This window comes from Zalophus californianus, chromosome 16, assembly GCF_009762305.2.
Source record: "Zalophus californianus isolate mZalCal1 chromosome 16, mZalCal1.pri.v2, whole genome shotgun sequence".
Classification (NCBI taxonomy): domain Eukaryota; kingdom Metazoa; phylum Chordata; class Mammalia; order Carnivora; family Otariidae; genus Zalophus; species Zalophus californianus.
Genome location: NC_045610.1, coordinates 20204692 through 20230020, shown reverse-complemented (window position 1 = coordinate 20230020; position 25329 = coordinate 20204692). Strand labels below are relative to the sequence as shown.

Genomic DNA, 25329 nt, shown 5'->3' with positions numbered 1-25329 from the left:
GCCACCCAGGTGCCCCTAAGGAAAAATTTTTTAATAACATAGTATTTAGAAAGGCACTTAAAGGCAGGTCCTTATCTTCTTCATCTTCATATTCTACCCCGGCTCACAACAGGATCCTATCTAAAGCAGGTACTTAGGTATTCGAGTGAATCAATCACAGAGGCAGAGGGAGGTAAAGGGAGAATGTGGCCTCAAACGTGTACTATCTCTGGAAGTGATTGATTTCACCAACCAACATGTTAACAAGCACACTAAAACAAGACATTAAATTTGAGATCAACATGTATGTACCAATACCCATCTATTAATTTCTTTGCAGACATTGAATGAAACTTTTTGCTTAAATAAAAACTTTAAAACTACTCTTTTATACTTCTAAATCAAACACGAGATGTGGCAGATTTCTAAAACCAGAGACTTAAGACTTAGTGTTGAGTGAGACTCCTCCCTACTGAATTACAGTGAAAAATTCCTAAGTGACTTTTACCCAATTAAGCAATCCTTTTTCTGCTTTATAACGTTAAGATTTATCTAGCATGGGGAACCAATAGTGATCAACCACCAAAGGCTGCCACAACCTGAGGGATAGTAGAGAAAGGAGGCGACCCTAACACCCTTGACTTTTTCAGATTCTTCATGTAAAAGGGAGTAGAACTTGGTTGGTGGGAAGGGGAAAGAGACAGTTTCGTTCCTTGGGTGTATGTTTTTCTTTTTCTTTCTTCCTTTTCTTCTTTTTTATTCTTTTGCCTGCAATTTCACAATTCTAGGCCATATCTGAAGACTGAGGTTGCAAGCTGGTGGTCTGTAAACATGTTTTGTCCTGATCAGTACTTTTAAAGATTTAAATTTACTTGCCATTATTTGAATAGCAGGAAATTTCACATAAAAAAAGACACTGATGTCTAGTGTCTCATAGAATCAGAAGACCTGGCAACAGCCGGCCTGGACAACAACAAATGGCCAGAGCTAAGTCGTGGCTGCCTCTTTTAGACAGGGCCTGGCACAGTCCCTATGTCTCTCACTTCTCATACTTGGCCACCTTCGTGCATTGACATTACCCATCCAGGTCCTGTAGGTACCTAAGTTCTGGGGCTCCACCCCCATCTCCCTTGTCTACATCCTTCTGTAAACTAGGGAAAACTTCAATACAGAACTCCTAAATTTCCACTGTACTTCTATAAAATTTTGACATACTACAAGGAATCAGGAAGGAGTTCTTTGAAAGGTACACTGGTTTCCCTCCTTATCTTTTTCATTCATTCCATTCTTGATTACTAGATGTTGGGGATGTATGCTGACATTACCATTAAATTAGTTCTAGTTTATAAATTGATATGACAAGATATGCTGATTTGTCTTCAAAGATCATTGTACAGAGTACTTTACCATGGGCAAGCTCTTCCATTAATACACACCCAACCTTTTCCATTTGGAAGCTGACTAAACCGACCTAAGAATAAAATTGTCACTAAAGATGCAGACAATGAATCAATCTGCAAATATGGACACTCAAGATCTTATAGGATAAGTAAAATAGATGGTTTTTGATTAGCAATTATTAGGAGCCAAGGTGGGTTCACCGAGAATAAGACACCAAATAGATGTCACTTCCTATTTAGATAAAATTACTACATTGGTGGATCAGAGGAATGTGTTAGAAATTACATACTGATTTCAAAAAAGCCCTCTGTGAAATCTCCTGTAAGATAATAAGATAAAATATGGACTGGATAATAAAATATTTTTAATTTATAGAATAATCTTTCTCCAAGAATTTTAAACCTGTGTCATTGGGAAAAGGGATCTCCAAGGGAATACTTCAGGGCTTGCTGGCTTTGGCTCCCTCTCTCTCTCCAGTCTCTTGGTATTCAACATTATTTTTATCAATAACTTGAACGATAAAGAAGACATATCTACCAAGTTTGCAAATGACACAATGCCAAGAGAGATATATAATGGGACAAATGACAGAAATAATATTTGAAATGACTGAGCTAGAACAAATGGATCAAAAAGAAGAATATGACATTTAATAGAGATACATATGTATCTGTGTTTAGATTCAAAGAGTCAAGTACACAATTAGAGAGGAGGGGATGCTGCCTTAATAGCACCTCATATAAAAAAAAATCTGATTTCAACGAACCCCAAGATTTATATGTACCAACAGTGGGGTGGGGCTGCTAATGTTACTTCACGCAGCAGACAGGTGCTGTCCTGACTGTGGAACAGGACTTGTCCCATCACACCTGGAGCACTGCTCTCCATTCTCAGTGGCACCTCTTTTAAGAGGAACTCTGAAAACCCAAAGGGCTTTCAGACGAGGACAACCAGGACTGATGAGGTCACTAAACCATCTAATTTAAGAAGAGGCTGAAAGAAATGGGGATGTTCTACCTGGAGAAGAGAAAATTAGGGGAGACATGATGGCCGTCTTCAAATGTCTGAAGGATTGCTAGGTTGAAGAGGGAGTAGAATAGTCGTATGTTGTTCTAAAGGGCAGAACTAAAACTAAAGGAGAGAAAGTTATAGGGAAATCATTTTAGTTAAAAAAGAAAAATAAAGAGCAAAGGCAAAAAGCAAAAACCCTCTCCAAGGAGGAAAGCCATCAGCAGATAAACAGTACTCTCCACAGGAAGGCTTTCAGGAACGCATTCTGATGGGAGGTTAGGCCAGATGAGTTCTGGAATCTCTTCCGACTCTACCATTTCCAACACCGGAGCTCCTGCATGTTGTTTGGTTTGAACTAGCCTTGCATTTTCTCAGACAGTCGTCATGAGAGAATCTGTGTTACTACTTTCTAAGATGCCATTCAGAGGACAGAGGCAGAACTTTACCACCAAATTGGTGTGGCAGTCCCTTCAAAGCAGTCACCTGAGACGGCTGCATTCTTATTCCAGAGCTGCTAGTGCTCAAAATGTCATCAAAACTCTTTTTAGAATGCCTTGAAAATCAGTTTCTGACCCACACTAAATACAGTCTCACTGTTTCATAGCTACATCTACTACTTTTGCTGGTGGACACAAACTATCCCACAGCCAGAGCCTAGCCTCCAGTGAGAGGCCAGCAGTAAGACAAAGAAGGGACCCATTTCTAACCAAAATCTGTTGAGCTTGATCAGCTCCCAATGACAGCTGAATGTCAATTTCAAAGCACTCATTCATGTTTAGATACAAAAGTTTACAGTAGATACAAATTAATAGTACACAGGCTCTTCAATGCTCACAGAATGTAAATCTGAGCAATGGAAGCATGACCAGAATAAGAATATAACCTTCCAAGTTCTTTGCTTTGAGGGGATGTAAATATCCTGTTTGTTTGTTTTTCTTCCCTTTCTAAAAAGCATATGACTTTCTAAACATACTTCATGTTTTGGGCTCAATTATAAAGACCTCAAAAACTAGTACTACAGACCTTTTGTTCTTGCCCATACTCCTTTGAATCCTCAAAGTTGGCTATCATTCTCATTTCCAGAAGCCATGCTCTTTCAAATAAACATCCCAGGTACTTAAAATACAGAGATTTTTCAAACCCAAGATACTGTTCGCATGAGTATGGTTTTAATTAAGTTACATTAGTTGAACGTAAGTGAGTACAGTTTCACATTTGGGATCAATGTGTCTTTTCGTTACTATGAAAGTCCTAATCTATTTCTACAGCTCTCAGCCAAAAGATTTTAATCTCCCTACACATATCATCCTGTCATATAAACGACACTTTAACGATACTTTCCTTCATGAAAAAAGAAATCCAAAATCTTATTTTATAGTCCCCTAAAAACATCATCACCACGGTGAGAATTTTAGTGGAAGTTAGTTGGGCATCGGTTGGCTTGTGGTCTTTGTAGTGAGTATCTGTATCATAAATAGTTATCCACTTTTTTTTCTTTTGTATTTTAACAGAATGCCTGGTACCCAGTAAATAAAGTTAAGAACCTGTTAAGAACTGCAGTGAAGATTTTGTTCTTTACAGATTGCAGCAAGTCTGAGTTGAGGAAGTTCTGACAGATGCAAAATGTACACCTGTTGCAGGTGCACATACAGCGTAACCGGGCATGGCTGCGAAAACACACAGAAGGACAGGAGTTGAGTTCTTACTTACAAATACGGCACAAGTTAGGGTGTGCCAACTTAAAAAAAAAAAAAGATTTAGGCATAAGCAACACTAAGGAAAAGGACAGTGTGGGGCATGCTAAAGTTGTGCAGAATTCCACATTTACCAAAAATACAATAAACAGCAATAGCTCCCTCCTCCCTCCCTAGAGAAAACCTAAGGAAAATTAGCTAACACTCTTGGTTTTTTTGGAGGGGGGATGGAATTACTATCACAAGCGTTTTAGTGGAACAAGTATGCACAGCAATAGATGGCACCCTCATGTAAACTAATAAAAAGAAAAACGAAGTAAGCCACAGCACCCGCCAAAAGGACAAAGTTTGCCAGCATTGAAATAACCATTCCCTCCTCCTCCCCCAGTGTACACACATGCCTGAAAACCAGGAAGGAGAAGAGTGACAAATACACAAAAGGGTCAAAAGACGAGTATATTCAACCCTGAGGAGATATGAACAACATCGTCTTTAATTCATCAAGCACCCTGGCTCCCAAAGGAAATCAAAGTGCTTCATAAATTTCCACTTGAACAAAATAGAGGGTTGATTTCATCTGCTACAAAAACACAGCAGCTAAGTGTGATAGCATGAAACTCTGGGTAAGGATATAAAAATCAACAGTGGGTCCAATTGATATTAGATATGAAATTTAGGGAGGCTTTCTGACTCCTTTCTGGTTGAGTGGAGTTGTACTAGTTGCCACAGGCACATGGGGCAATCTATTTCACCTCCGTCCTAACAACCAGAGCAGGGGGTCTCCAGTGACTGCCCAGTGGCCGGAGCCGCGCAGACACACAAAGCCATCGCAGCACCCTGAAGAGGCCCTGGCGCAGAACCCACCCAGAAGAGCGCCACCTGACGGATCAATACCGGCACTTCCTGTAACACCTGAACTTTATTTTTTTTAAAAGGCTTCTCAGTCAAAGGACTGGCCCAGTCTGACTTGGCTTAGCTTGTGAGATCTGATGAGACCACACTGCGCCGTGGCATGGTTGTGGCGATTAGCAGCATCCCAATAATGCCTAATTCCCAACATGAAGAGAAACGAGAATTAATTTTTAAACTGTCATAGACTCAAGACATTCCTCTTTAAAACCTGACTTGTGATGAGGAACATATCAATGCTACTAAGTCTCTACCAGCTGTCATACTGGAATCCATCTGTTATTTTATCAGTTCAGTCTGACTCTCCAACACACACAGGCTCCGCCCCACAAAGAGGAGAGATGCAAAGTATGCTTAGCAACAGGGAGATGCTTCGTGAGAAGTAGTTTGGGATTAACCATATAAGCAAGTGTCCCTGTATGTACATTTATCATATACACACACACACACACACACAAATTGCAGTAAAACGTTTTGAAGATGCAGATCTGAAAACACACTCACAGTTATCTACAAGATTAAAACAGTGCATTTACATAGTAAAAACTAAAAAAGGAAAAAGAAAAAAAACACCACTGTAATATACAGTTAGGCAGTAAGCCTGACCAAGCAGTGCGTTTCTGGATAATTACTAAGTTAATTACGGCAAGAAAGGAGATCTGGTCATCTATAAGAAAATGTCAACAAAATCCCACAGAAGCCATAAAGAAAAAGTAACTTACAAAGCAGTTTTTAGAAAGACCCAGATTTTTCTCAAATTCTCTATTCTATCAGTGTTGCCCATGTCTCGGGAGAGTCTGTCTCTGTAATGATCCTCTCTGTAGATAACATACACGAGAGTTTTAAAGCAAAGGTAAAACATAAATAAGGTTCTGTTTATCTTATACTAACAGGAATGACTTGTCTTCCAATACAAATAGAATTTCAAGGGCTTGCTGCCTTTTTTTAAAAAGTATTAGTTAACAGGATAGCAGTAAAGTTAACTCTAATTTGAAGAATCTGCGCAAATTAACACCTTTCTGAAAGACTTCAGTTTGAAGCCATGTTTATTACTCTATTTTATACCGTAGTTTTCATAAGAAGAAAAATAATTTAGAGACTAAATTAATAATAAATAGATTAAGCTAAAGTCCTGAGAAACGCACTGCCTGAAAAACTATCTTGTTACAAAACAGAATTTTACACACACAGTACTTGAGGAGAATGCCAGTAAGAACCATGCAATTCTAAGGCAGTTAGTAAGCTATGAAAATGTCCAGTTATGTGCTTATGCATATCCATGTACAGATATACAATAAATGTACATAAAATTCATGGTTCGTAACACTTAATGTAAAACATTTATATAGCAGGAATTCCAATTACAACTACTTTTTACAGCACTTAAAAAAGACATTATATTCTCGAACATATCTATAATTTAAACATAAATTCATAAAATATTTTAGAGTCCTCCACATACTCAAGGTCAATGAGTCAAGAGAAAAATATTAAAATGAACTTTTTGTTCATAGGGAGATGTCTTAAAAGCATAAAGTAACATGATGCCAACCCCATTTGACTGCAGTAAGACTACTTTTTAAATGCTGGGTCGGGGGTTGAGTTTCACTGTACTATCCTATTAAGATAGTTACAGTCTGCTTAAAAATATACAAATCCTGTCAGAAGCACTCTTTGTGTAATTTTATTATGGCACCCAAACCAAAATCGCATTTACTCAAATTTGTTCCTTCTCATTACAAAGTCTCTTTCTGTTGCTGAACAACTTCTATGTGACAAAGGTTCCGCCCTCGTGGCTCATCACGGCATGCGACGTTATTATGAACCATGCAACATGAAAATGACAGCAGAGCAAGTACTTACGGGTACATGGCCATCGTTGTCAGTTTAACAAAGATATCTTTACTGGGTGCTTCAGCAGTATTGCAAGTGAAGGCTTGTGGTGGAGGCATTTTGTGTTTCCTGCAGAAATCAGCAGGTGAAATACTATAGTCTTGTTTAACTTCATGCAGGTCTGACTTTGCAGCTATGATTAAGCAAGGTATTCTGCTGTCCATGAAGTGTTGCTATGGAATAAAAACTAAAATCAAAATCTGATGACAAGTTAAAAAATTACTACATTTAATTAAATGTGTACTAAAAATTATCTCTGGCTAGGCAAAGCATAGCCTCAAAGAGAAAGTAAACTAAGAGGCAGTGACTGGCAGTGGACCAGGGCAGTCTCATGAGACCAGGGCCAATTTTCTAATGCTGGCAACCATACGAACCTATAACAACTCTTCAGATTCACTACCATTTGAAAAAAATCACTATTTTTTATTAAAAAGATACCACATTTTGAAATAAAAAGAAATCCATCTAAATTCCTCTATCCTAGAGCACATTATTTTCATTTTTAAAACTTCTGCTTCACAATTCTATTATTTTGTTCACTCTTTTCACTTTTCATGTCATTTGTCCTTAAGCACGTGCATCTGTACATGTTTCTATAGCTGCAGTCATGCTGGACATAGCCATTTAAAAATATAATACTTAATCTTCCATGTTTTCACAATTCAAAAACCATTATTTTTAATGGCTTCTTAATATTCCACTGTACTATTTTGTCTTTTTATTTTTTTTTTTTAATTTTTAAAAGATTTTATTTATTTTACTCATTTGACAGCGAGAGACACAGCGAGAGAGGGAACACAGCAGGGGGAGTGGGAGAGGGAGAAGCAGGCTTCCCGCGGAGCAGGGAGCCCGATGCGGGGCTCGATCCCAGGACCCCGGGATCATGACCTGAGCAGAAGGCAGATGCTTAATGACTAAGCCACTCAGGCGCCCCCTATTTTGTCCTAATTTAGTAAACCATCCTCCTATTGTTAGGCATCTGGATTATTTCTAGTTTTTTTATTAAAAACAATGCTAGAAAAAATTCCTTTGTACATACAGTTTTTAACTCTTATTGCATTTTGGTGATAATCTCAAAGTGAGGACTTCTCAAGCCTCTGGTTTTTCCCCTTGCTCTATTATTATTGGTGTAACTGGCAATATATGTCATGTGCACTGCTTTTTTTTTTTAAGATTTTATTTTTAAGTAATTTCTACACCCAATGTGGGCTCGAACTCACAACCCCAACATTAAGAGTCACGCGCTCCACTGACTGAACCAGTCAGGTGCCCCTCCAAGTGCATTCGTAATGGCCAAGGAGACCTTTCATTAATATAGAGGTTCTTAACTACGGGTGCCCATCAGAGTTACAAGTGGAAAAAAATGTTTTTAAAATACAGATGTCTAAGACTCTACCACCTCAGAATGAAACCAGAACCTTTAGGGATGGGACAAATATATGTATTTTTTAAAAGCTCTACAAGTGATTTTCTTGCTTCTCCCTGGTTAGAAAACATCACATCATACAATTTCATTTAACTCCACATAAAATTACAGACCAAACCAACAGTTACAGACCAGAAGAACAACAAACCTTAAAAATCCTAGCACAGTATTCAAAGGATTTGGGGTTACTGACGTCATATACCAGGCACACAACATCACAAATGATCTCAGCCTCAGTTAGAAATTCCGATTCAGAGATATCATGCAACTTGTAAAAAGAAAAAGATAAGAAACATTAATACCATAATACTGATGTTTAATTAAAGTCATGATGTGTTATTATTGTTTGACTTCCAAATAAAGTACTAATTAAGCATAACTTTTCAGGCTATTTTTAGAGGTGGGAAGTGTAGATAAACAAGTAGCTTCTTGAAGGGGGGGAAATCCGAGGGGTAGACGAACCATGAGACACGATGGACTCTGAAAAACAAACTGAGGGTTCTAGAGGGGAGGGGGATGGGGGGATGGGTTAGCCTGGTGATGGGTATTAAGGAGGGCACGTTCTGCGTGGAGCACTGGGTGTTATACGCAAACAATGAATCATGGAACACTACATCCAAAACTAATGATGTAATGTATGGTGATTAACATAACATACTAAAAAAAAAAGTAGCTTCTGATTTTGAGGACTGAAAACTGTGATTAAGGTTTTACAGAAGCAAACATTTAGTGACTGACCTGTGCTGGGCAGGCCCATTACGCACATTCTCTACACGGATAAGATGACAGGCTAAAAAGATTAAGTCAACTGCCTAAGATAACACATCTAGCAAGTCATCAGACCAAAATTTGAACTCAAATATGATTTCAAGTCTATTTTCCTTCTACCAGACCACATTTTCTCCTCACCCAACTTAAAAAAACAAAACAAAGAAAAAGACTTTACATTAAAGTCATTTTGTTCTACTTCACTGCCTACTCTTTTTTAATGTTTATTATAAAGCCTCTAAAGAAATAACCCCCCTATGACAATGATCCAGCAAGAGTAAAATTCAGTACTACTGAGTTATATAAAACAGTACAACTATGCTGAGGAGGAAGTACAAGGTCAGAAGTGACTCGATATATTCCAAGTAAAACACTATTACAGCATGGATAGTCAGAGGCATGAAAGATATCAATTTACAAAGAACAGTATAAGAATAAAAACAGGAAAATTCACTCTGAAAAGTCAGCTCTATTTACTGAGTACCCAGTTAAGCAGAACTATACTTACAGGAGAAGAATGGGAGATAAACAAGGTTTAATAAGAAACTGATAAAAAATGTTTATCATAAAGAGGAAAAACTGTATGAAATTCAATGGGATCATCTGTCTGGCAGAATAAACTATTTCCAAAAAGAAAGGAAATGAACTTTTTCTGGTACCTATTATTTGTTAGGAGCTCCTCATATGAGCTAACTTAATAAGAAAGTCAGGCTCAGAGAGAATAAGCCACTTGCCTGAGGTCACACAGCTAATCAATGGTGGATGAGGGTTTGAATCAAACTGACTGGATCCAAGAAGAACATACAATGTCTTTCTACTGCATTTCATAGTGTCTTTTCAGTCATGCACTTCTTTCATCCATTTTTTTAGACTAACACATTTGGTAACTATACTCCTCTCTTACTAAATAGATGAAACTTGATTCAGAGTACAAACTACCAGGCACCTGCAGTAAGGTTTTCATATTAATTTCTAGTCAACAGTAGAGGAAAAAAATTTTTTAAAGAAAAGTGGAAGAGGAAAGAGAAGCAATTTTTTTGTTGTTTTTACTTTCTATTGTGTATAATATACAATTAAGCACACAAATAGATTAACTTTCACTTATACCTACACCCATATGATCACCATACACATCAGGGGAATTAAAATTAATTCCAATGAATAAACCAGGTGAAAGAAAAAAAAAATCACACAAGTTCTACATATAGCCACGATATTAAATGAAATTATGTTTTCAAAGAGTCATATAAAAATATACCTAATAATTAGTAATCTTTATATGCCAGAGAATTTCTTACCAACAAGTATTTCTCTTGTCCATATACATAAACAGTGTTGATCGCATAGTAGGATTTATGATCATCACGAATTTTCTTCTGCCTCTGAAAACAACCAAAAGTCTCAATATTTACAATAAGAAGTTACAGTACCTAGTTTCCATCAACACACACTCTGCATGTATGTGTGGGTGTGTTATAAATAAAAGGGCATTCTTCCCTACACTATGTATTATTTATCAGTACAAAGGGGACATTGATTTTATGTTTCTTAGTTCTTAAGGTCTAAGACAAAAGATGCATTTGTTCTGCATAAAGTAAAAGGAGCAGCTGAAAAGGAAGGAAACTACATTACTGAAAATGTACTACAGAGCTACCTGCTAGCAATTCTCATTGTGCTATAATTTGGTCTGACATGAGACCCATCTGGAAACACCTCCATCTCTTTACTCGGGGCCAGAATTAGATAGAGTATTCAATTTGAAATATTTACTGTACATTTACTTCATGCCAAGCACCATGTCAGGTGCTTTCACATATGCATTCATTTAACCCCCACCTAAATACTGCTGAGGAAAAAAAAGACAAATGACAGCTAACACCAATGAAACGAAGATAAAGGCAGTTCAACAGGATCATCGTTCCCCTTAAGTTGTACTTTACTAATATACACAGGCCACTGAGCTCCAGTAAAAAGAGCTGGTGGCTATGAAAAAAATCATGTAAACTCGTGATGATAAAAATTTGTTGGATAAAGCTCTATTATCTGAGAACTCTCACCATTAAGTTTCTTCCAAGAAGAGCCTGAAGAACTCCACTCTTCCCACAGTTTTTCATCCCAATTACATTACATCTGAACACATTTCTTTGAGTCTGTTTTTTCTGAAGGTCTATCTTTTTATCTCTTGTTACTACGAAGAAGAAAAAAAACTAATTATGTACCATTTGGACTCACTGAGCCTCCACTTCATCTTCTGCAAAATAGGGTGCTGTGATTTCTCATTTTTATGAAGTGTATGATGAATAAACAGACATACTGTGCATCAGCCATGCTGTATGTGAAACCAAGCACTAAATATACGGGAGGGCTTCACTTGGTGGAAAAGACGCATTTCTGAAAGCTGGCTGTAAAGTGAACTTCTGGTAACCAAATGACATTTATTTCAGGATAAAATAAGTAGCACATTTTCATAAGGAAAATTATATCCAAAAAATGAATGAAAACTACAATGAATATAGCCAACATTATATCCCATCTATTTTCTTCTATGATAAATAACTGTCATAACAAATTACAAATTAAAAGATGCTATCTCCAATCTGCACACTCTTAAATTTATAAATGGGAAAGGGATATGCACTGGCTTTCAAATGTAAAATTGTAAAGAGGCAGAACAGAAAAGAATGCTCCAACAGCAGAGCAATGGTGCCTCTCTCCCAGAGGTAAAGAGACCTCTTCAAGCTGTACCCCACAATTCAACTACAATGAAGCTCACCAGAGGCACTATTTATAGTAGCCAAAAACAGAAAATGATAAAAAACACACACAACAATCATGGGATAGTCCAATAACTTACACACATCCATATGACACACTATTTAACATTAAAATCTATAAAACTATACTTACTGATATAGCAAGATGTCCACAATATTTTGTGAGAGTGAGAGAACCTCATGCTAGCTAGGAATTCGTTCCTTGCTCTCTGGTACTGAATTAAATACCGTCTAATTGGTTAACTATTTTAAAGGGTACTTGCTCTGCCAGTTTAAGATTGATTATCTTCGGGGCGCCTGGTGGCTCAGTCGTTAAGCATCTGCCTTCGGCTCAGGTCATGATCCCAGGGTCCTGGGATCGAGCCCCGCATCGGGCTCCCTGCTCAGTGGGGAGTCTGCTTCTCCCTCTCCCTCTGCCTCTCCCCCATGCTCATGCTCTCTCTTGCTCTCTCTCAAATAAACAAAATCTTTAAAAAAAAAAAAAAGGTTGTCTTCTTGTGCCGGGACTTCCTGTAAGATATGGCATTTCCCCCACCAATTAGGATATAAGAAAATCTTGAAACGATCTGTTCCCTAATTTGTTATTTCCATACCTATGGTATTCTTTAAGTGGAGCACACTGCTCAGCAAGAATTATAAAGTCTGGGAAAGATTTCCCAGTGTAGAAAATGGTTACAAAACCAAGAGATACACAGCTCAGTATCGGGATTATGTGTTAGTAGGTATTGTTTTTAATGTCTAAAGAAAATTAAAAGACAAGATAAACTGGCCCATTACACTTACTGCCCACAGCCCTCCCTGATGTTCATCAGTGGAGTGTCCTCAGGGGTAAGCTAGAAGTAAAACCTCTACTCTTTCTTTCCTTTCTTTTTTAAGTATTCTTTTTTTAAGATTGCATTTATTTATTTGAGAGAGTGAGAGAGGGGTGAGGGATGAAGGGAGAAGCAGACCCCCCGCTGAGCAGGGAGCCCGCCGTGGGGCTCGATCCCAGGACCCTGAGATTGACCTGAGCTGAAGGCAGATGCTTAACTGACTGAGCCACCCAGGCGCCCTCTTTCTTTTTTGATAAACAGTAAAATCAAGACTCTGAACTCAAAAGAAATTACCAAATGGCTAGGAGAACAGACTACAGACATGGAAGACTAATGAAGAGGAGTTTATTTTCACTCTTTTCACACATGAACCCGGAATATTAAAAAATATTTCTTAGCATGAACTGAGTACTATCCAGATACTTACCTGTAATGGCTGAAGCTTGAGACTCTTGCTCAGTCAATATAGAATAGCCTAGATAGCCCAAATACTCCAGGCATCGCTGGACGTCTAAGTAGGTCGTGAGCCTAAGAAAGGGAGGAGGTGGAAATGGGAGAAGTTCCTAAAGGACATTTATGGGGGTGGGGAATCCCCAACAGCTCAAATAATCTTACCACCAGACCCAGATAATTTGTCAGACTTCTTTAATTTCCCATGTGCCCAACCATGGGTTTCCCTATACTGCCACTCTTCAGGAAGAGAAGAGAGGGACGGGATGCAAGGCTGGCAGGGGTAGAGTAGGATTCCTATACCTACACTGAGATGAGCAGGGAGATGCTGATAAAATCTAGGTAAGGATATTTTATACTATCTGCTTCCTAAGTTACAAAAGCGTACTGCAAATATTGGCTGGTTGAGGACTTGATAATTAAATCTGAAAAGGTTTGCAAAAGGTGCAAAAATAACCGAAAGGCACTTGAAATTAGTTAACCCTTCTTGTGATGTGAAAAAAAGAATAGGTCCTGGTGTTGAGAAAGTTAGTCTCACCAAGGCTAAAGTAATAATGTCATCATGTGTGACCAGAGGATGTCCTTAGCACCCCAGATACAATGTCAACTATGCTGTAGGTAGACTGTAGAAAAACCCTAAGAAGTGAATTAAAAACAAACAACAACAAAAAAAACCCTCAAATAAGTCTTCAGTGTCAAGTAAAATATGCTCTCCCCATATTCTGGAAGTATAAGAATTGTGTAATAGCAATAAGGTTTTCAATTCCCTTAATCAAAAAAGTATTAAAATCTAGTTCAGTTTTGATGTAAGACTTATTACTGTTTCCCTGTACATCATCCAAAAGCAAACAGGACCTTCCTGATAAATTGATAGAACATCTAAAGTTCATCGTAGACACAGCAGCAGCACTATAAATCCTGCTCACAGGCAGTTATGATTGAAGCAATCTGTAAGACCTGACCAACTTACAAAATGATGAATGTGACACGTTGTAATTTTAAACTGGCTGTAACTCTAAAGGAAACAAGTGAGCTCTGTACTCACGTCCACTGGGAAAGAAATCCCTGGTAAGTTATCCAGCCTCTTTCATTTGTACAAACTGTGTTATTCACATCTGGCCCCCACGGTATGTAAGGGAAAACTTTAAACAAATCTTTGAGCTCATCAGGTGACAAAGCACAGTCTCTATCCTGAGGATACACAAAGAAGTACACAAAATATTTAGATACCTAAGAGAATAATTCCCAAACACAGAGCCCCCAGTCTAATAAAGCTATGCTTCTAAAAATAAATGAAATTTTACATTTTCTCAAGAAAATTCTTCTCATGTATATAAGAAAACCTATATAAGAATCTATCAGAAACCAGACTTTTTCATCTTGAGAAAATAATAAAAGTAAATAAACAAAATTTTTGCTAGTCTAACTTAAGAAGTTTGAGCAATTTTTGGCTATGTGACATGAGCATCCCCTAGCTAAGGGAACAGAGTTAAATCATTTACAGAAAAATATTTTATTACAATCATGGAAAACGACAGCTGAAAGCTTACCAAATCATGCTTGTCAAAGGTGCTCTGGAGAAACAAATACGCATGATGATTTAATTCAGTAGTGCAATCAGGAGGTATTTTTAGCCTATTGACCAAAAAAAAATTTTAACAGTAAAATAAATCATTAACCAAATATTAAAATTTAATTTAAGAAACAGATATAAAACTGCAACAAGTCTTTTTTTGTGGGATGATACCATTTATAAAATACCTTTGCTGAAGCCATGTTGACCTTCCCAGGGGAAAGTCAATGGAGTGGAATAGCAGTCCTCACAAGAGCTGTAGTAACACTCATTCTGAGCTGACATATAAAGTTTTCTTAAATTTCTGAAGGGCAGGTTGAAATAAAAATTTTACAAGTAACACCATTATGCTATAATGGGCCTGTTCTTCTTATAAACAAACTGTAAGTCATAATTATGGCTTATGTCAACATTTAATGAGCTGAAAAGATGTGAAGAGGTTATTTCTGCCTGATTTGACCTTTGACCCATCCTAAGTTCAGTTCGATCAAAGGCACTGAGCTAGGTACTAGGCACACAAAAACAAGACAGGCTCCCTACCCCTAGGGAACCACATTCAAGGAGGAGACAGACCACGGACAGACAACCTCACTATTGCAACAGAATGAGGCAAGTGGTGGATATGGGTAAACCAAGGATGCTATGGTGGCCCACACGAAAGAGGACATCTCTGGCATGGGGGTGGGAAGGTGTCAGTCCTACTGAGAGACACTATCAACTCACTTGGAGAGACTTGAAGGCTAAGAAGCAATAATTAGGTTGGCGGGGGGGAAGTGAGAATCCCTGGGCAAAAGCCGAGCCCGAAACAACTGATGATTGGTAGACTATAAATAGTTTAGTAGCAGTATTTACTTCTAGAATGAAGGCAGGGAATGAAGCATGAGCAGAGCAGATCATGAATGACCTTGTATAACATGTTAAGAAGACTGAGCTTTATGCTGGCTCTAAGGGAAGTGACATGGGCAAATATGTATTTATATATCTACTAATCTAGTAGCAGTATGAAGGACAGAAGGAGACAGTTTAATAACAAGGCTGGAAAGATTCAAGTGGTAGCTCTATGAGGCTATTCTACAGAAAATGAAAGGCAGACAGCATAAAGAAACTGAGAGATATTAGTGTGAGCCACAAAGCCCTAAGCAATGGAGTTCTCTTACTGTCACGCTTAAGAAAGTAAGAAGCAACTTCCTGTAGAATTTACCTACCCATGTTAATGGCACAGAAAAGAAAATGTGACAAAAGGTCCTGGGACAAATTCATTCATTCAATATGTTTTTTTATTGAAAAATCTGGGAAATTACTTGAGCCAAGATTTAGTCACTTCAACAAGAGAAGTTTCAACTTAGACCAGATTAATAGACCAGAAAGAACTCTGCGTTCTCGATGATGATGATAAATGAAAAAACAAGAGTCTTTCTGTACCCTTACATAGATAGCTAGGGGTGCTAAGCTAAAATAAAAAGGGACAATATGAAGACAATGTGCCAAGGAAAAAGTAAAGAAGAAAGGCTGAAAATGTCCACCATAGCCAAACTGTGGAAAGAGCCAAGATGTCCATCGACAGATGAATGGATAAAGAAGATGTGGTATATATACACAATGGAATATTAGGCAGCCCTGAAAAGGAATGAGATCTTGCCATTTGCAACGACGTGGATGGAACTGGAGGGTGTTATGCTGAGTGAAATAAGTCAATCAGAGAAAGACATGTATCACATGACCTCACTGATATGAGGAATTCTTAATCTCAGGAAAGAAACTGAGTGTTACTGGAGTGGATGGGGGTGGGAGGGATGGGGTGGCTGGGTGATAGACATTGGGGAGGGTATGTGCTACGGTGAGCGCTGTGAATTGTGCAAGACTGTTGAATCACAGATCTGTACTTCTGAAACAAATAATGCAACACATTTTAAGAAAAAAGAAAAAGAAGATAACAGGAGAGGAAGAAAAGGGGAGTATGTCAGAGGGGGAGACGAACCATGAGAGATGATGGACTCTGAAAAACAAACTGAGGGTTCTAGAGGGGAGGGGGGTAGGGGGATGGGTTAGCCTGGTGATGGGTATTGAGGAGGGCACGTTCTGCATGGAGCACTGGGTGTTATGAACAAACAATGAATCATGGAACACTGCACCAAAAACTAATGATGTAATATATGGTGATTAACATAACAATAAAAAAATTAAAAAAAAAAAAAAAAGAAGAAAGGCTGAAGACCCAAAAGGCCAGATATTGGGACATCACTTCCCTGAAAAGCCTACCTCCCTGGGGTACAGGAGAGGCAACACACAGCAAGGCAGTCACCTATTTCAGGTGAAACTGGGTCCGTTTTAAACAAACACAACTCACACATAGCATTATCGGAGGAAAATAACCACAAACAGAACCACAAAATTCCTAATCAGGCTATTTAGGAAAAATTAACTTATTTCATCCTGAGCTAAGAAAAGGCCATAAAACTTACAGAGAAGGACTAAGGAAAAGAAGTGAACCAATGTACTCTGACGTCTTGATTCCAAATTCAAGTTTGTCCAGCATCTGTTATCTCCTTCCTCAGTAAGATGAATAAAAAAAGATACTCTTATTCCCCATGAGAAGAAGAAGAAAAATTTATGCCATGCTATAAATCAGGTGCTCTCAACTGGGGATGATTTTGCTCCTGAAAGAACATTTGGCAATTTCTAGAGACATTGGACGTGTTCAGTTGTCAGAGCTGGGGGAGGAGGTGTTATTGGCAACTAAGGATGTGCTGAACAGGGGTGCCTGGGTGGCTCAGTTGTTAAGCGTCTGCCTTTGGCTCAGGTCATGGTCCTGGGGTCCTGGGATCAAGCCCCGAATCGGGCTCCCTGATTGACGGGAAGCCTGCTTCTCCCTCTCCCACTCCCCCTGCTTGTGTTCCCTCTCTCGCTATGTCTCTGTCAAATAAATAAATAAAATCTTAAAAAAAAAAAAAAAAAAAAAGGATGTGCTAAACACCCTATAATACACAGGGCAGACTCTACAACAAAGAATTGTCTGGTCCAAAATGTCAATAGTGCCGAGGTTGACAAATCCTGCTATAAACCTCTCTATAAATCTAAATTAGTTCTGAGTAGCTCAAAGCCTACCTAAACTGTGTGCCAAATAAAACTTAAAAATACTTGGCAAGCAAAATCAATTAGAAAGCCAAAGGTACATACAAGGGGAATAAATACTCGGGTGTCAAATCCAGATCATCATCATAACCAAATCGTCGAAGCACAGTCCAGGTAGTTTCGTGTCTCCCTCTCTGGATAAAAAGTGTGTGTAAAAAAAGAAAACCTGAAATAAAATCAGTAAGTACAGGTGATGTGAATAAGGGTACAAAGTCACAAGGGAGAAAAGCATGTAACACATAACGGCAAGAGCTAGAATCATGAACATATGCATACAGCTTTGCATACCAAAGGTCAAATCAAAACAAAGTTCATAAATCTGTCAATGAAACAGAGCTGACTTCAGAATCATTTCACATATACACCCAAGGCAGCAAGAGATGGCAATGGATAAAAGGGCCAAAAATGCATTCCAAGGAATACACTGACATTCACAAAGTTATATGATAAAAATAAATGAAGTCATTTTATAGATTTTTGAATTTATTTCTATAATGGAAAACAGTGGTTTTCAATTTCATCTCTTATTTCACTGTGGCTCTGTAATACGTTCTACAAGGAACATTTTGTACTTGGTAAATGTGACTGGTAGACAACATGTCTGCCCTGAAAATAATTTATATTTAAAGGATGCTGTTAAGTAGTAAGAATATTAAGATAAATTTGTTTGTCCCAGAAATCTCAGGCCCTCAGATGGACCTCTGCATTCCTAAGATCTGAGCAATTTCCCCACCTCTAATCTTTGCTGACAGTAAGGATAATTATCTCCATCAATGGCCTGTCTCTTCTAACTCTTAATAACCAAGTTAGATCTTAGGTCTATCAGTAAATACTAATATTTCCTTAAAGTATATATAATGCTAGGACCTGCACCTTCTGCCAAAGTTTGAAAATATCAAGTTTAAAAGGGGGGGGAAAACACCATTCACTCACCTTTCAATGTCAATCCACTGTCAGCCACACCATCACTTATATGTTTCCGGACTACATTCTTGACATCTTCCAGAGCTTGGGGAGCTAATGGAGTATTGAAACAAATCCTCTAGCAAAAAACGTAAAAATCAATTTAAAAACAAAACAGCATTAAAACCACAAATAATATAAAACATTAATCTACAAAACAACATTAAACCAGTTGTAACCAAAAAAAAAGCACCAAATCCTAAATTAGAATAGGATCATCTCTGCTTTGCATTATTTATTTAAAACATGTCATATGTAGAAGGAAAGAAATTTTCCCTACTCTCTCCATAGCATTTCTGAAACACAGAGCTCTTTGTATATCCATGTTATACAAAACCAAGAAAGAAAAAATAATTCAGAGTTCAAACTTCAAGTCATCTTTAATACACCCATTGTATACCATGAAATGACACAAAGAGTCCCCTCAATTCCTGTGCATAGGAGAGTTTTATACCCCAGGTGAAGACTTAAATAGCTTGATGGGAAAGACAGTTTTACATGAAAAAGACATGCTTATCAACATAACATTGTTTAAGCTAGTAACATTTTTATAGCTTTTCTCAACAAGAAACCCTCCAAGATACAGAAATGCCTAAAGAAGAAGAGGGCTACCTGAAAGAAGTTGAGTTCAGCATCATTGAGAGTGCCATCATTATCTTGATCAGATATTTTAAATATACGGGTGAGGGCTTTTATACAGGCTGGTTTCATCTATACATCATTGAGAAAAGAAACAATTATGTTAATTAAGATAGTTGGGATTTCAAAATATGACTTTCATAAAGTAATGTTTTCTTTTCATGATCAAATACATAACATCAAATAAAACATGAAAAGTGAACTAAAGCAAAGCCATTTACTTTTATACTCAATGTCTTTTTAAGTAAATGAGGTACTGTTTACTTGAACCAATACACAGAATGGTCAAATTCTGCCCCCGGTGATCAAAAATTCTCCAAGGATAAGCAAAAAAGAAGGTCATCATTAGAGAAAATTTATTCTTCCAGTCATATAGAAAATAAATATTTATTTATGCCCTCCTTCATTCCATAAAAAATTTGAACTGACTATAAAACTACTAAGGGCCTGGGCGCCTGGGTGGCTCAGTTGGTTAAGCGACTGCCTTCGGCTCAGGTCATGATCCTGGAGTCCCGGGATCGAGTCCCGCATCGGGCTCCCTGCTCAGCAGGGAGTCTGCTTCTCCCTGTGACCCTCCCTCCTCTCATGTGCTCTCTCTCATTCTCTCTCTCAAATAAATAAGTAAAATCTTAAAAAAAAAAGACTTAAAAAAAAAAAACTACTAAGGGCCTTCCTTCCCAATTTCTGATTTCCCCCCCAACTTTACTGAGGTATAACCAACTTCTGATTTTTTTTTTAAGATTTTATTTATTTATTTGTAAGAGAGAGAGAGAACACAAGCAGGGGGAGCAGCAGGCAGAGGGAGAAGCAGGCCCCCACTGAGCAAGGAGCCCAATGCGGGACTCAATCCCAGGACCCTGGGATCATGCCCTGAACCAAAAGCAGATGCTTAACTGACTGAGCCACCCAGGTACCCCCCAACATCTGATTTTTGACCAACCTTCTGACAGAAGAATGGGACTGAATGTTTTGCTCTCTCACGTGTGTGTGTGTGTGTGTGTGTGTGTGTGTGTGTGTGTGTGTGTGTGTCAAAGTCGGGAATTAAGTATGCTTAATCACAAAGAGGTAGCAAAAGTATAAAGCCTTTAATTAACTTCCTATTATAAGAATTATTTGCATTTTAAAAAGAATCTTGCCTATTGTGACACTATAAAACTTTTATAAGTAATGCTGCTGGAAATGTATTTTGACAACTTCCTTCATTTTGTTTTAGGATATATAATGGATAGAACAAATATTTTACTATTTAAAAATAAGGCCCACATGCTTCTGATCTGTATAGTTTACTATACGATAACCATTGTTAACTATCTTGAGAAAATAAAACTTTCAGGAAGATCTCTAAACAGTATGTAAATCTGGAAGGAGATCTCCTATGGACAGTCTGAGTCAGAGAAATGAAGACGGCAAGGTGAGGAAATGTGTACTTATGAACCTCAGCCATACCGCTATCTGGAAAAAACAGTATTATTATCTTCTCAAACATATAGACAATCCCTTCTTATGTTGTTTTAAATAGGGTCTCTAGGAGAAAAATTTGATGTAATGAGACAAAGATAAAACCTAAGATATAAAGAGATTATAAAGAACTGAGAAAAGTTAAGTAAAAAAGTTAGAAACCAAATAATATAGCTTCTTCTGGGGTGCCTGGGTGGCTCAGTCAGTTAAGTGTCTGCCTTCAGCTCAGGTCATGATCCCAGGGTCCTGGGATGGAGCCCCACATCAGGCTCCCTGCTCCCTATTTCTCCCTCTGCCTGCCGCTCCCCCTACTTGTTCTCTCTCTCTCTGACAAATAAATAAAATCTTAAAAAAAGAAAAAGCTAAAGTGATCTAAGCTATTGGCTCAATACAGTATATAAATAGTAATTACCTTAAAACATAACACCCAAATATGACTATGTTTAAAAGGTATTAATTATATCTCAATAAGGCTGTAAAAAAATTTTACAGTAATTAAAGATTTCATTTTGCATACGAATAATTAAAACCCTCACACAATAAACATTATTATATAAGTCACATCTTTTTCGGTATTAGGTAAGCAGAGGACTCCATGGGCCATACAGAGTCCATCATCATTGGAATTAATTTTGAATTAATCATCAGGCTTTAATCTTGAATATTATTTTTTGATGATTCCACCTCAAATCTGTGTTAAAAGGTTATTTATTTTTGAGAGAGAGCATGCGTGCCCGTGTGCACCCACAACCTGGGATAGAGGGGCAGAGGGAGAGAGAGAATCATTAAGGAGGCTCTGTGCTGAGCACAGAGCCGGACCAGGGCTGGATCTCACAACCCTGAGCTGAAATCAAGAGTAGGAGGCTCAATCTACTGAAACACCCAGGCACTCCCTGCATTAAAAGTTTATTTTTGGGGCGCCTGCCTGGCTCAGCTGGTAGAGGGCACAGCTCTTGATCTCAGGGTCAGGATTTCCAGCCCCATGTTGGGTGTAGGGCTTACTTAGGGAAAAAAAATTATTATTGTTGTCTATATAGACAAGGTTTAGTTTCTAAAAGTTACATCTTTTATCTCAGGCAGGTCCTCCTAAGAAACAAGTAACAGATGGTGGTAGAAGTTTTAGTCTCTGGGACTGGGGGAAGGGCAGGGGAGATAAGCAGATTAGCAGAACTAATAATAGGCCTAGGAAAAAAGGAGCAATTAAAGCACTGAGAACAAACTAAGAGAGCAGATTTAATGTACCACTAGGCCAAGGCCTCAGGTAAATCTCTATAGTATGAGACTTTCCCAAATTTCCTTGATCATAAGATGCTGTATCTGGCTGAATCAGAATGGGATTGGTGTTTTTAACAAGTGTGCCTAGTGACTATTCTGGGGCAAATTAGGGAAATACTGGACTAAGAGTAAATTAGAAAGAAGCACTCCAATTATGGAACAGTAAACCAGGATTAAGGAAGAGTAAATCAGGGTCAGATTAAGGGATAACTCAGATTAATTACTTATACCAGGGGTCGGCACCTTTTCTGTGAAGCGCCACATAGCGAATATTTTAGGCTTTGGGGGCCAATAGGCAAAATCAAGAATATCATGTAAGTATTTATATATTATATAGCAAGAGAGAATCAAATTTCCATAAAGTTTTTACTGACAGAATTCAAAATGTAATAATAATGGGGTAAAAATTTGCTACACAGGTCTACGAATAAGAAAAATGAAATTTTGGGGGGAGGAATAACGTTTTGTTTAATTAGGGTTCAAAGTTAGTGTTCTCTATCATGAAAACTGAAAATGTTCATCTGTTAATGCCGATCTGCAATGAGATTTTACATATTTCATCTCTGAAAATCATTTTGTAGATTTGTATGGCCAATAGTGACACATATCCATAAACAGAGCATTTTTAATTGAGCACATTAACTGCTTGGAAGGCATTTACAAAATTATATTAGGTTCTTTTCTTGATATTTTCCTGTTAGCATGTCATTACACTACAGATTAATCAGTTCCAATTGAAGGTTAGGTAGAAGCTCTTCAAGTGCACAGTCAAATGAATTATAAAACATGGAACTTTCCTTTGCATTTGCATTAAGGTCCCTAAAAAAATGATGCGAGAACTGGAGTTTGAGCTCAGAAAATCTATCTGCTTTGCCATATATTTCTTTTGTTCTGGAATGCTAGGTAATGCACCGATAATAAAACAGTAAGATGCTCAGGTACCGTGGCACACCTGGTACTCACACTATAAAGTCATAACGGGGTCAGTGCAATCAGCAGTGTGCCAGGCAGCAGGGAGAAGTGAGGGCAGCACATGCGGGCTCTGTTGCAGCTACTCGTGCCTTTGAAGCACGAAAGCAGTCACAGACAAACATAAAGGAACGAGTGTGGCTGTGTTGCAGTAAAATGTTATTTATGAACGATGAAATTTGAAAGTTATATGATTTTCCCATATAACAAAATATTATTTCTTCAGATTTTTTTTTCAATCATTGAGAAACGTGTAATATATAAATTCTGAGTTCACAAACCGTACAAAAACAGGTGGCAGGCCAATTTAGCCCACGGGTCAAAGTCTGCCAGCCACTCACTGATACTATAAATTTTTCCTGGAAAAAATCTGCAACTTTTTATTTCTTAAAAACTCAACAATAAGAAAGCAACTCAATTAAGACATGGGTAAAGACTTAAATAAACATTTCTCCATATACAAATGGCCAATAAGCACATGAAAAGATGTTCAGCATCATTAGGTATCAGGGAAATGCAAATCAAAACCCCCACCACCACTAGGATGGCCATAATAAAGCACACACAAACACACAAAAAGGAAAATCACAAGTACTGGCATGGCAGAGACGTGGAGAAATTGGAACCTGCCATTCAGTTTGGTGATTCCTCAATAAATGAAACCGAACTACCATGTGATCTAGCAACCCACTCCTCAATAGACACTCAAAAGAAATGAAAACAGGTACTCAAACTTCTTCTATTCACAATAATCAAAAAATGGAAACAACCCAAATGTCAATCAACAGATGAATGGATAAACAAACAAATGTGGTATATCCATACATGTCTATGGCAGGAGCGCCCGGGTGGCTCAGTCAGTTGAGCGGCCAACTCTTGGTTTTGGCTCACCTCCCCCAGCTCGTGCGCACGTGCACTCTCTCTCTCTCTTTCAAATAAATAAATAAATCTTAAAAAAAAAAGACTTTGGCAAATAGATGAAGGGGATTAAGGTTCATTCATCAATTCATTTATTTACTTTAAAATATTTTATTTATTTATTTGACAGAAAGATAGAGCCAGAGAGCACAAGCAGGGGGAATGGCAGAGGGAGGGGGAGAAGCAGGCTCCCTGCTGAGCCACCCAGGCACTCCAAGGGTACATTTATCATGATGAGCACTAAGTAACATACAGAATTGCTGAATCACTATATTGTACACTTGAAACTAATACAACACTGTACATTAATTATACTGGAATTAAAAACAAATACATAAATTTTTTTAAAAAAGAAAAAAGTCTATAGCAAATATTGTTAAATTTTAGATACTACTGTGTTTCTTAGCTATGAAACAGAATGGAATATTCAAATTGCGTTACATGCTGTACCTATGTCAAATCATTACACAAGGTTTTCATTTGTGAGTGTTTTTAAGTCTGTGAACTTTATACCAGCAAAGTAAGTAAACCATTAGGTAAGTCTTCAGACTTTACTGTTATTGTTGCCAATTCTTCTGTTTCTTTTAATGGCATTTCCTGAAATACTTTTTGACCTGGAATACCATTCATAGTATTTAACATGAATGTCTTTGAAGTACCTAGAAAATATAATTGATTAATAGACAATAATTTAAATTTCAGTTTAGAAGAATACTTAAGAGTTATTAAAAATCGGGGCACCTGGGTGGCTCAGTCGTTAAGCGTCTGCCTTCAGCTCAGGTCATGGTCCCGGGGTCCTGGGATCAAGCCCCACATCGGGCTCCCTGCTCCGCAGGAAGCCTGCTTCTCCCTCTCCCTCTCCCCCTGCTTGTGTTCCTGCTCGCTATCTCTCGTTCTTTCAAATAAATAAATAAATAATCTTAAAAAAAAAAAAAAAAGAGTTACTAAAAATCACTACTAGAGTTACTACCTACACATTCCAGCCCCTACTAACACAGCCTGGGGGGCAGGGGGTTACCTCTTTCTCTTCTGGGCAGTACAGGGGCCCGGTAGGATGAAGAACAGCTTTCTGTGCGTAATAAAAGAGCTCTGATATGTTCTTGAGGTTTTTTGCTGAACACTGAAAAAAAGTTTAAAATTTTATGTCCTAAAAGCAATTATGGGAGCTAAAAACAATTTTTAAACTATCAATATAAGGTAATAACAAGATTGCTTGAAGAAACTGAAAAAGACATTTTTCTCCATCGAAATCATAATATTAATGTCTGCAAAGAACTCAGAGGCC

General features: G+C 37.9%; 1 protein-coding gene across 7 annotated transcripts in view; it reads right to left on the bottom strand.

The window, feature by feature from the left end:
- The window catches only part of RHOT1 (ras homolog family member T1), a 60289-nt gene that overhangs the window by 8479 nt on the left and 26481 nt on the right, over positions 1 to 25329 (bottom strand). For 3 of the 7 annotated variants that reach the window (XM_027625643.1, XM_027625647.1, XM_027625646.1), the window contains 13 exons: positions 25063 to 25164; positions 19398 to 19496; positions 18756 to 18864; positions 17868 to 17988; positions 14668 to 14752; positions 14163 to 14308; positions 13095 to 13195; positions 11139 to 11269; positions 10380 to 10463; positions 8462 to 8581; positions 6858 to 7060; positions 5717 to 5812; positions 3936 to 4058 (listed from right to left, as the gene is read on the bottom strand). In XM_027625643.1, coding sequence (XP_027481444.1) covers positions 3936 to 4058; positions 5717 to 5812; positions 6858 to 7060; positions 8462 to 8581; positions 10380 to 10463; positions 11139 to 11269; positions 13095 to 13195; positions 14163 to 14308; positions 14668 to 14752; positions 17868 to 17988; positions 18756 to 18864; positions 19398 to 19496; positions 25063 to 25164 — 1520 coding nt within the window. The remainder of the gene's footprint in view (positions 1 to 3935; positions 4059 to 5716; positions 5813 to 6857; positions 7061 to 8461; positions 8582 to 10379; positions 10464 to 11138; positions 11270 to 13094; positions 13196 to 14162; positions 14309 to 14667; positions 14753 to 17867; positions 17989 to 18755; positions 18865 to 19397; positions 19497 to 25062; positions 25165 to 25329) is intronic. The other 4 variants (XM_027625644.1, XM_027625648.1, XM_027625649.1 and 1 more) reach the window with 3 other exon arrangements.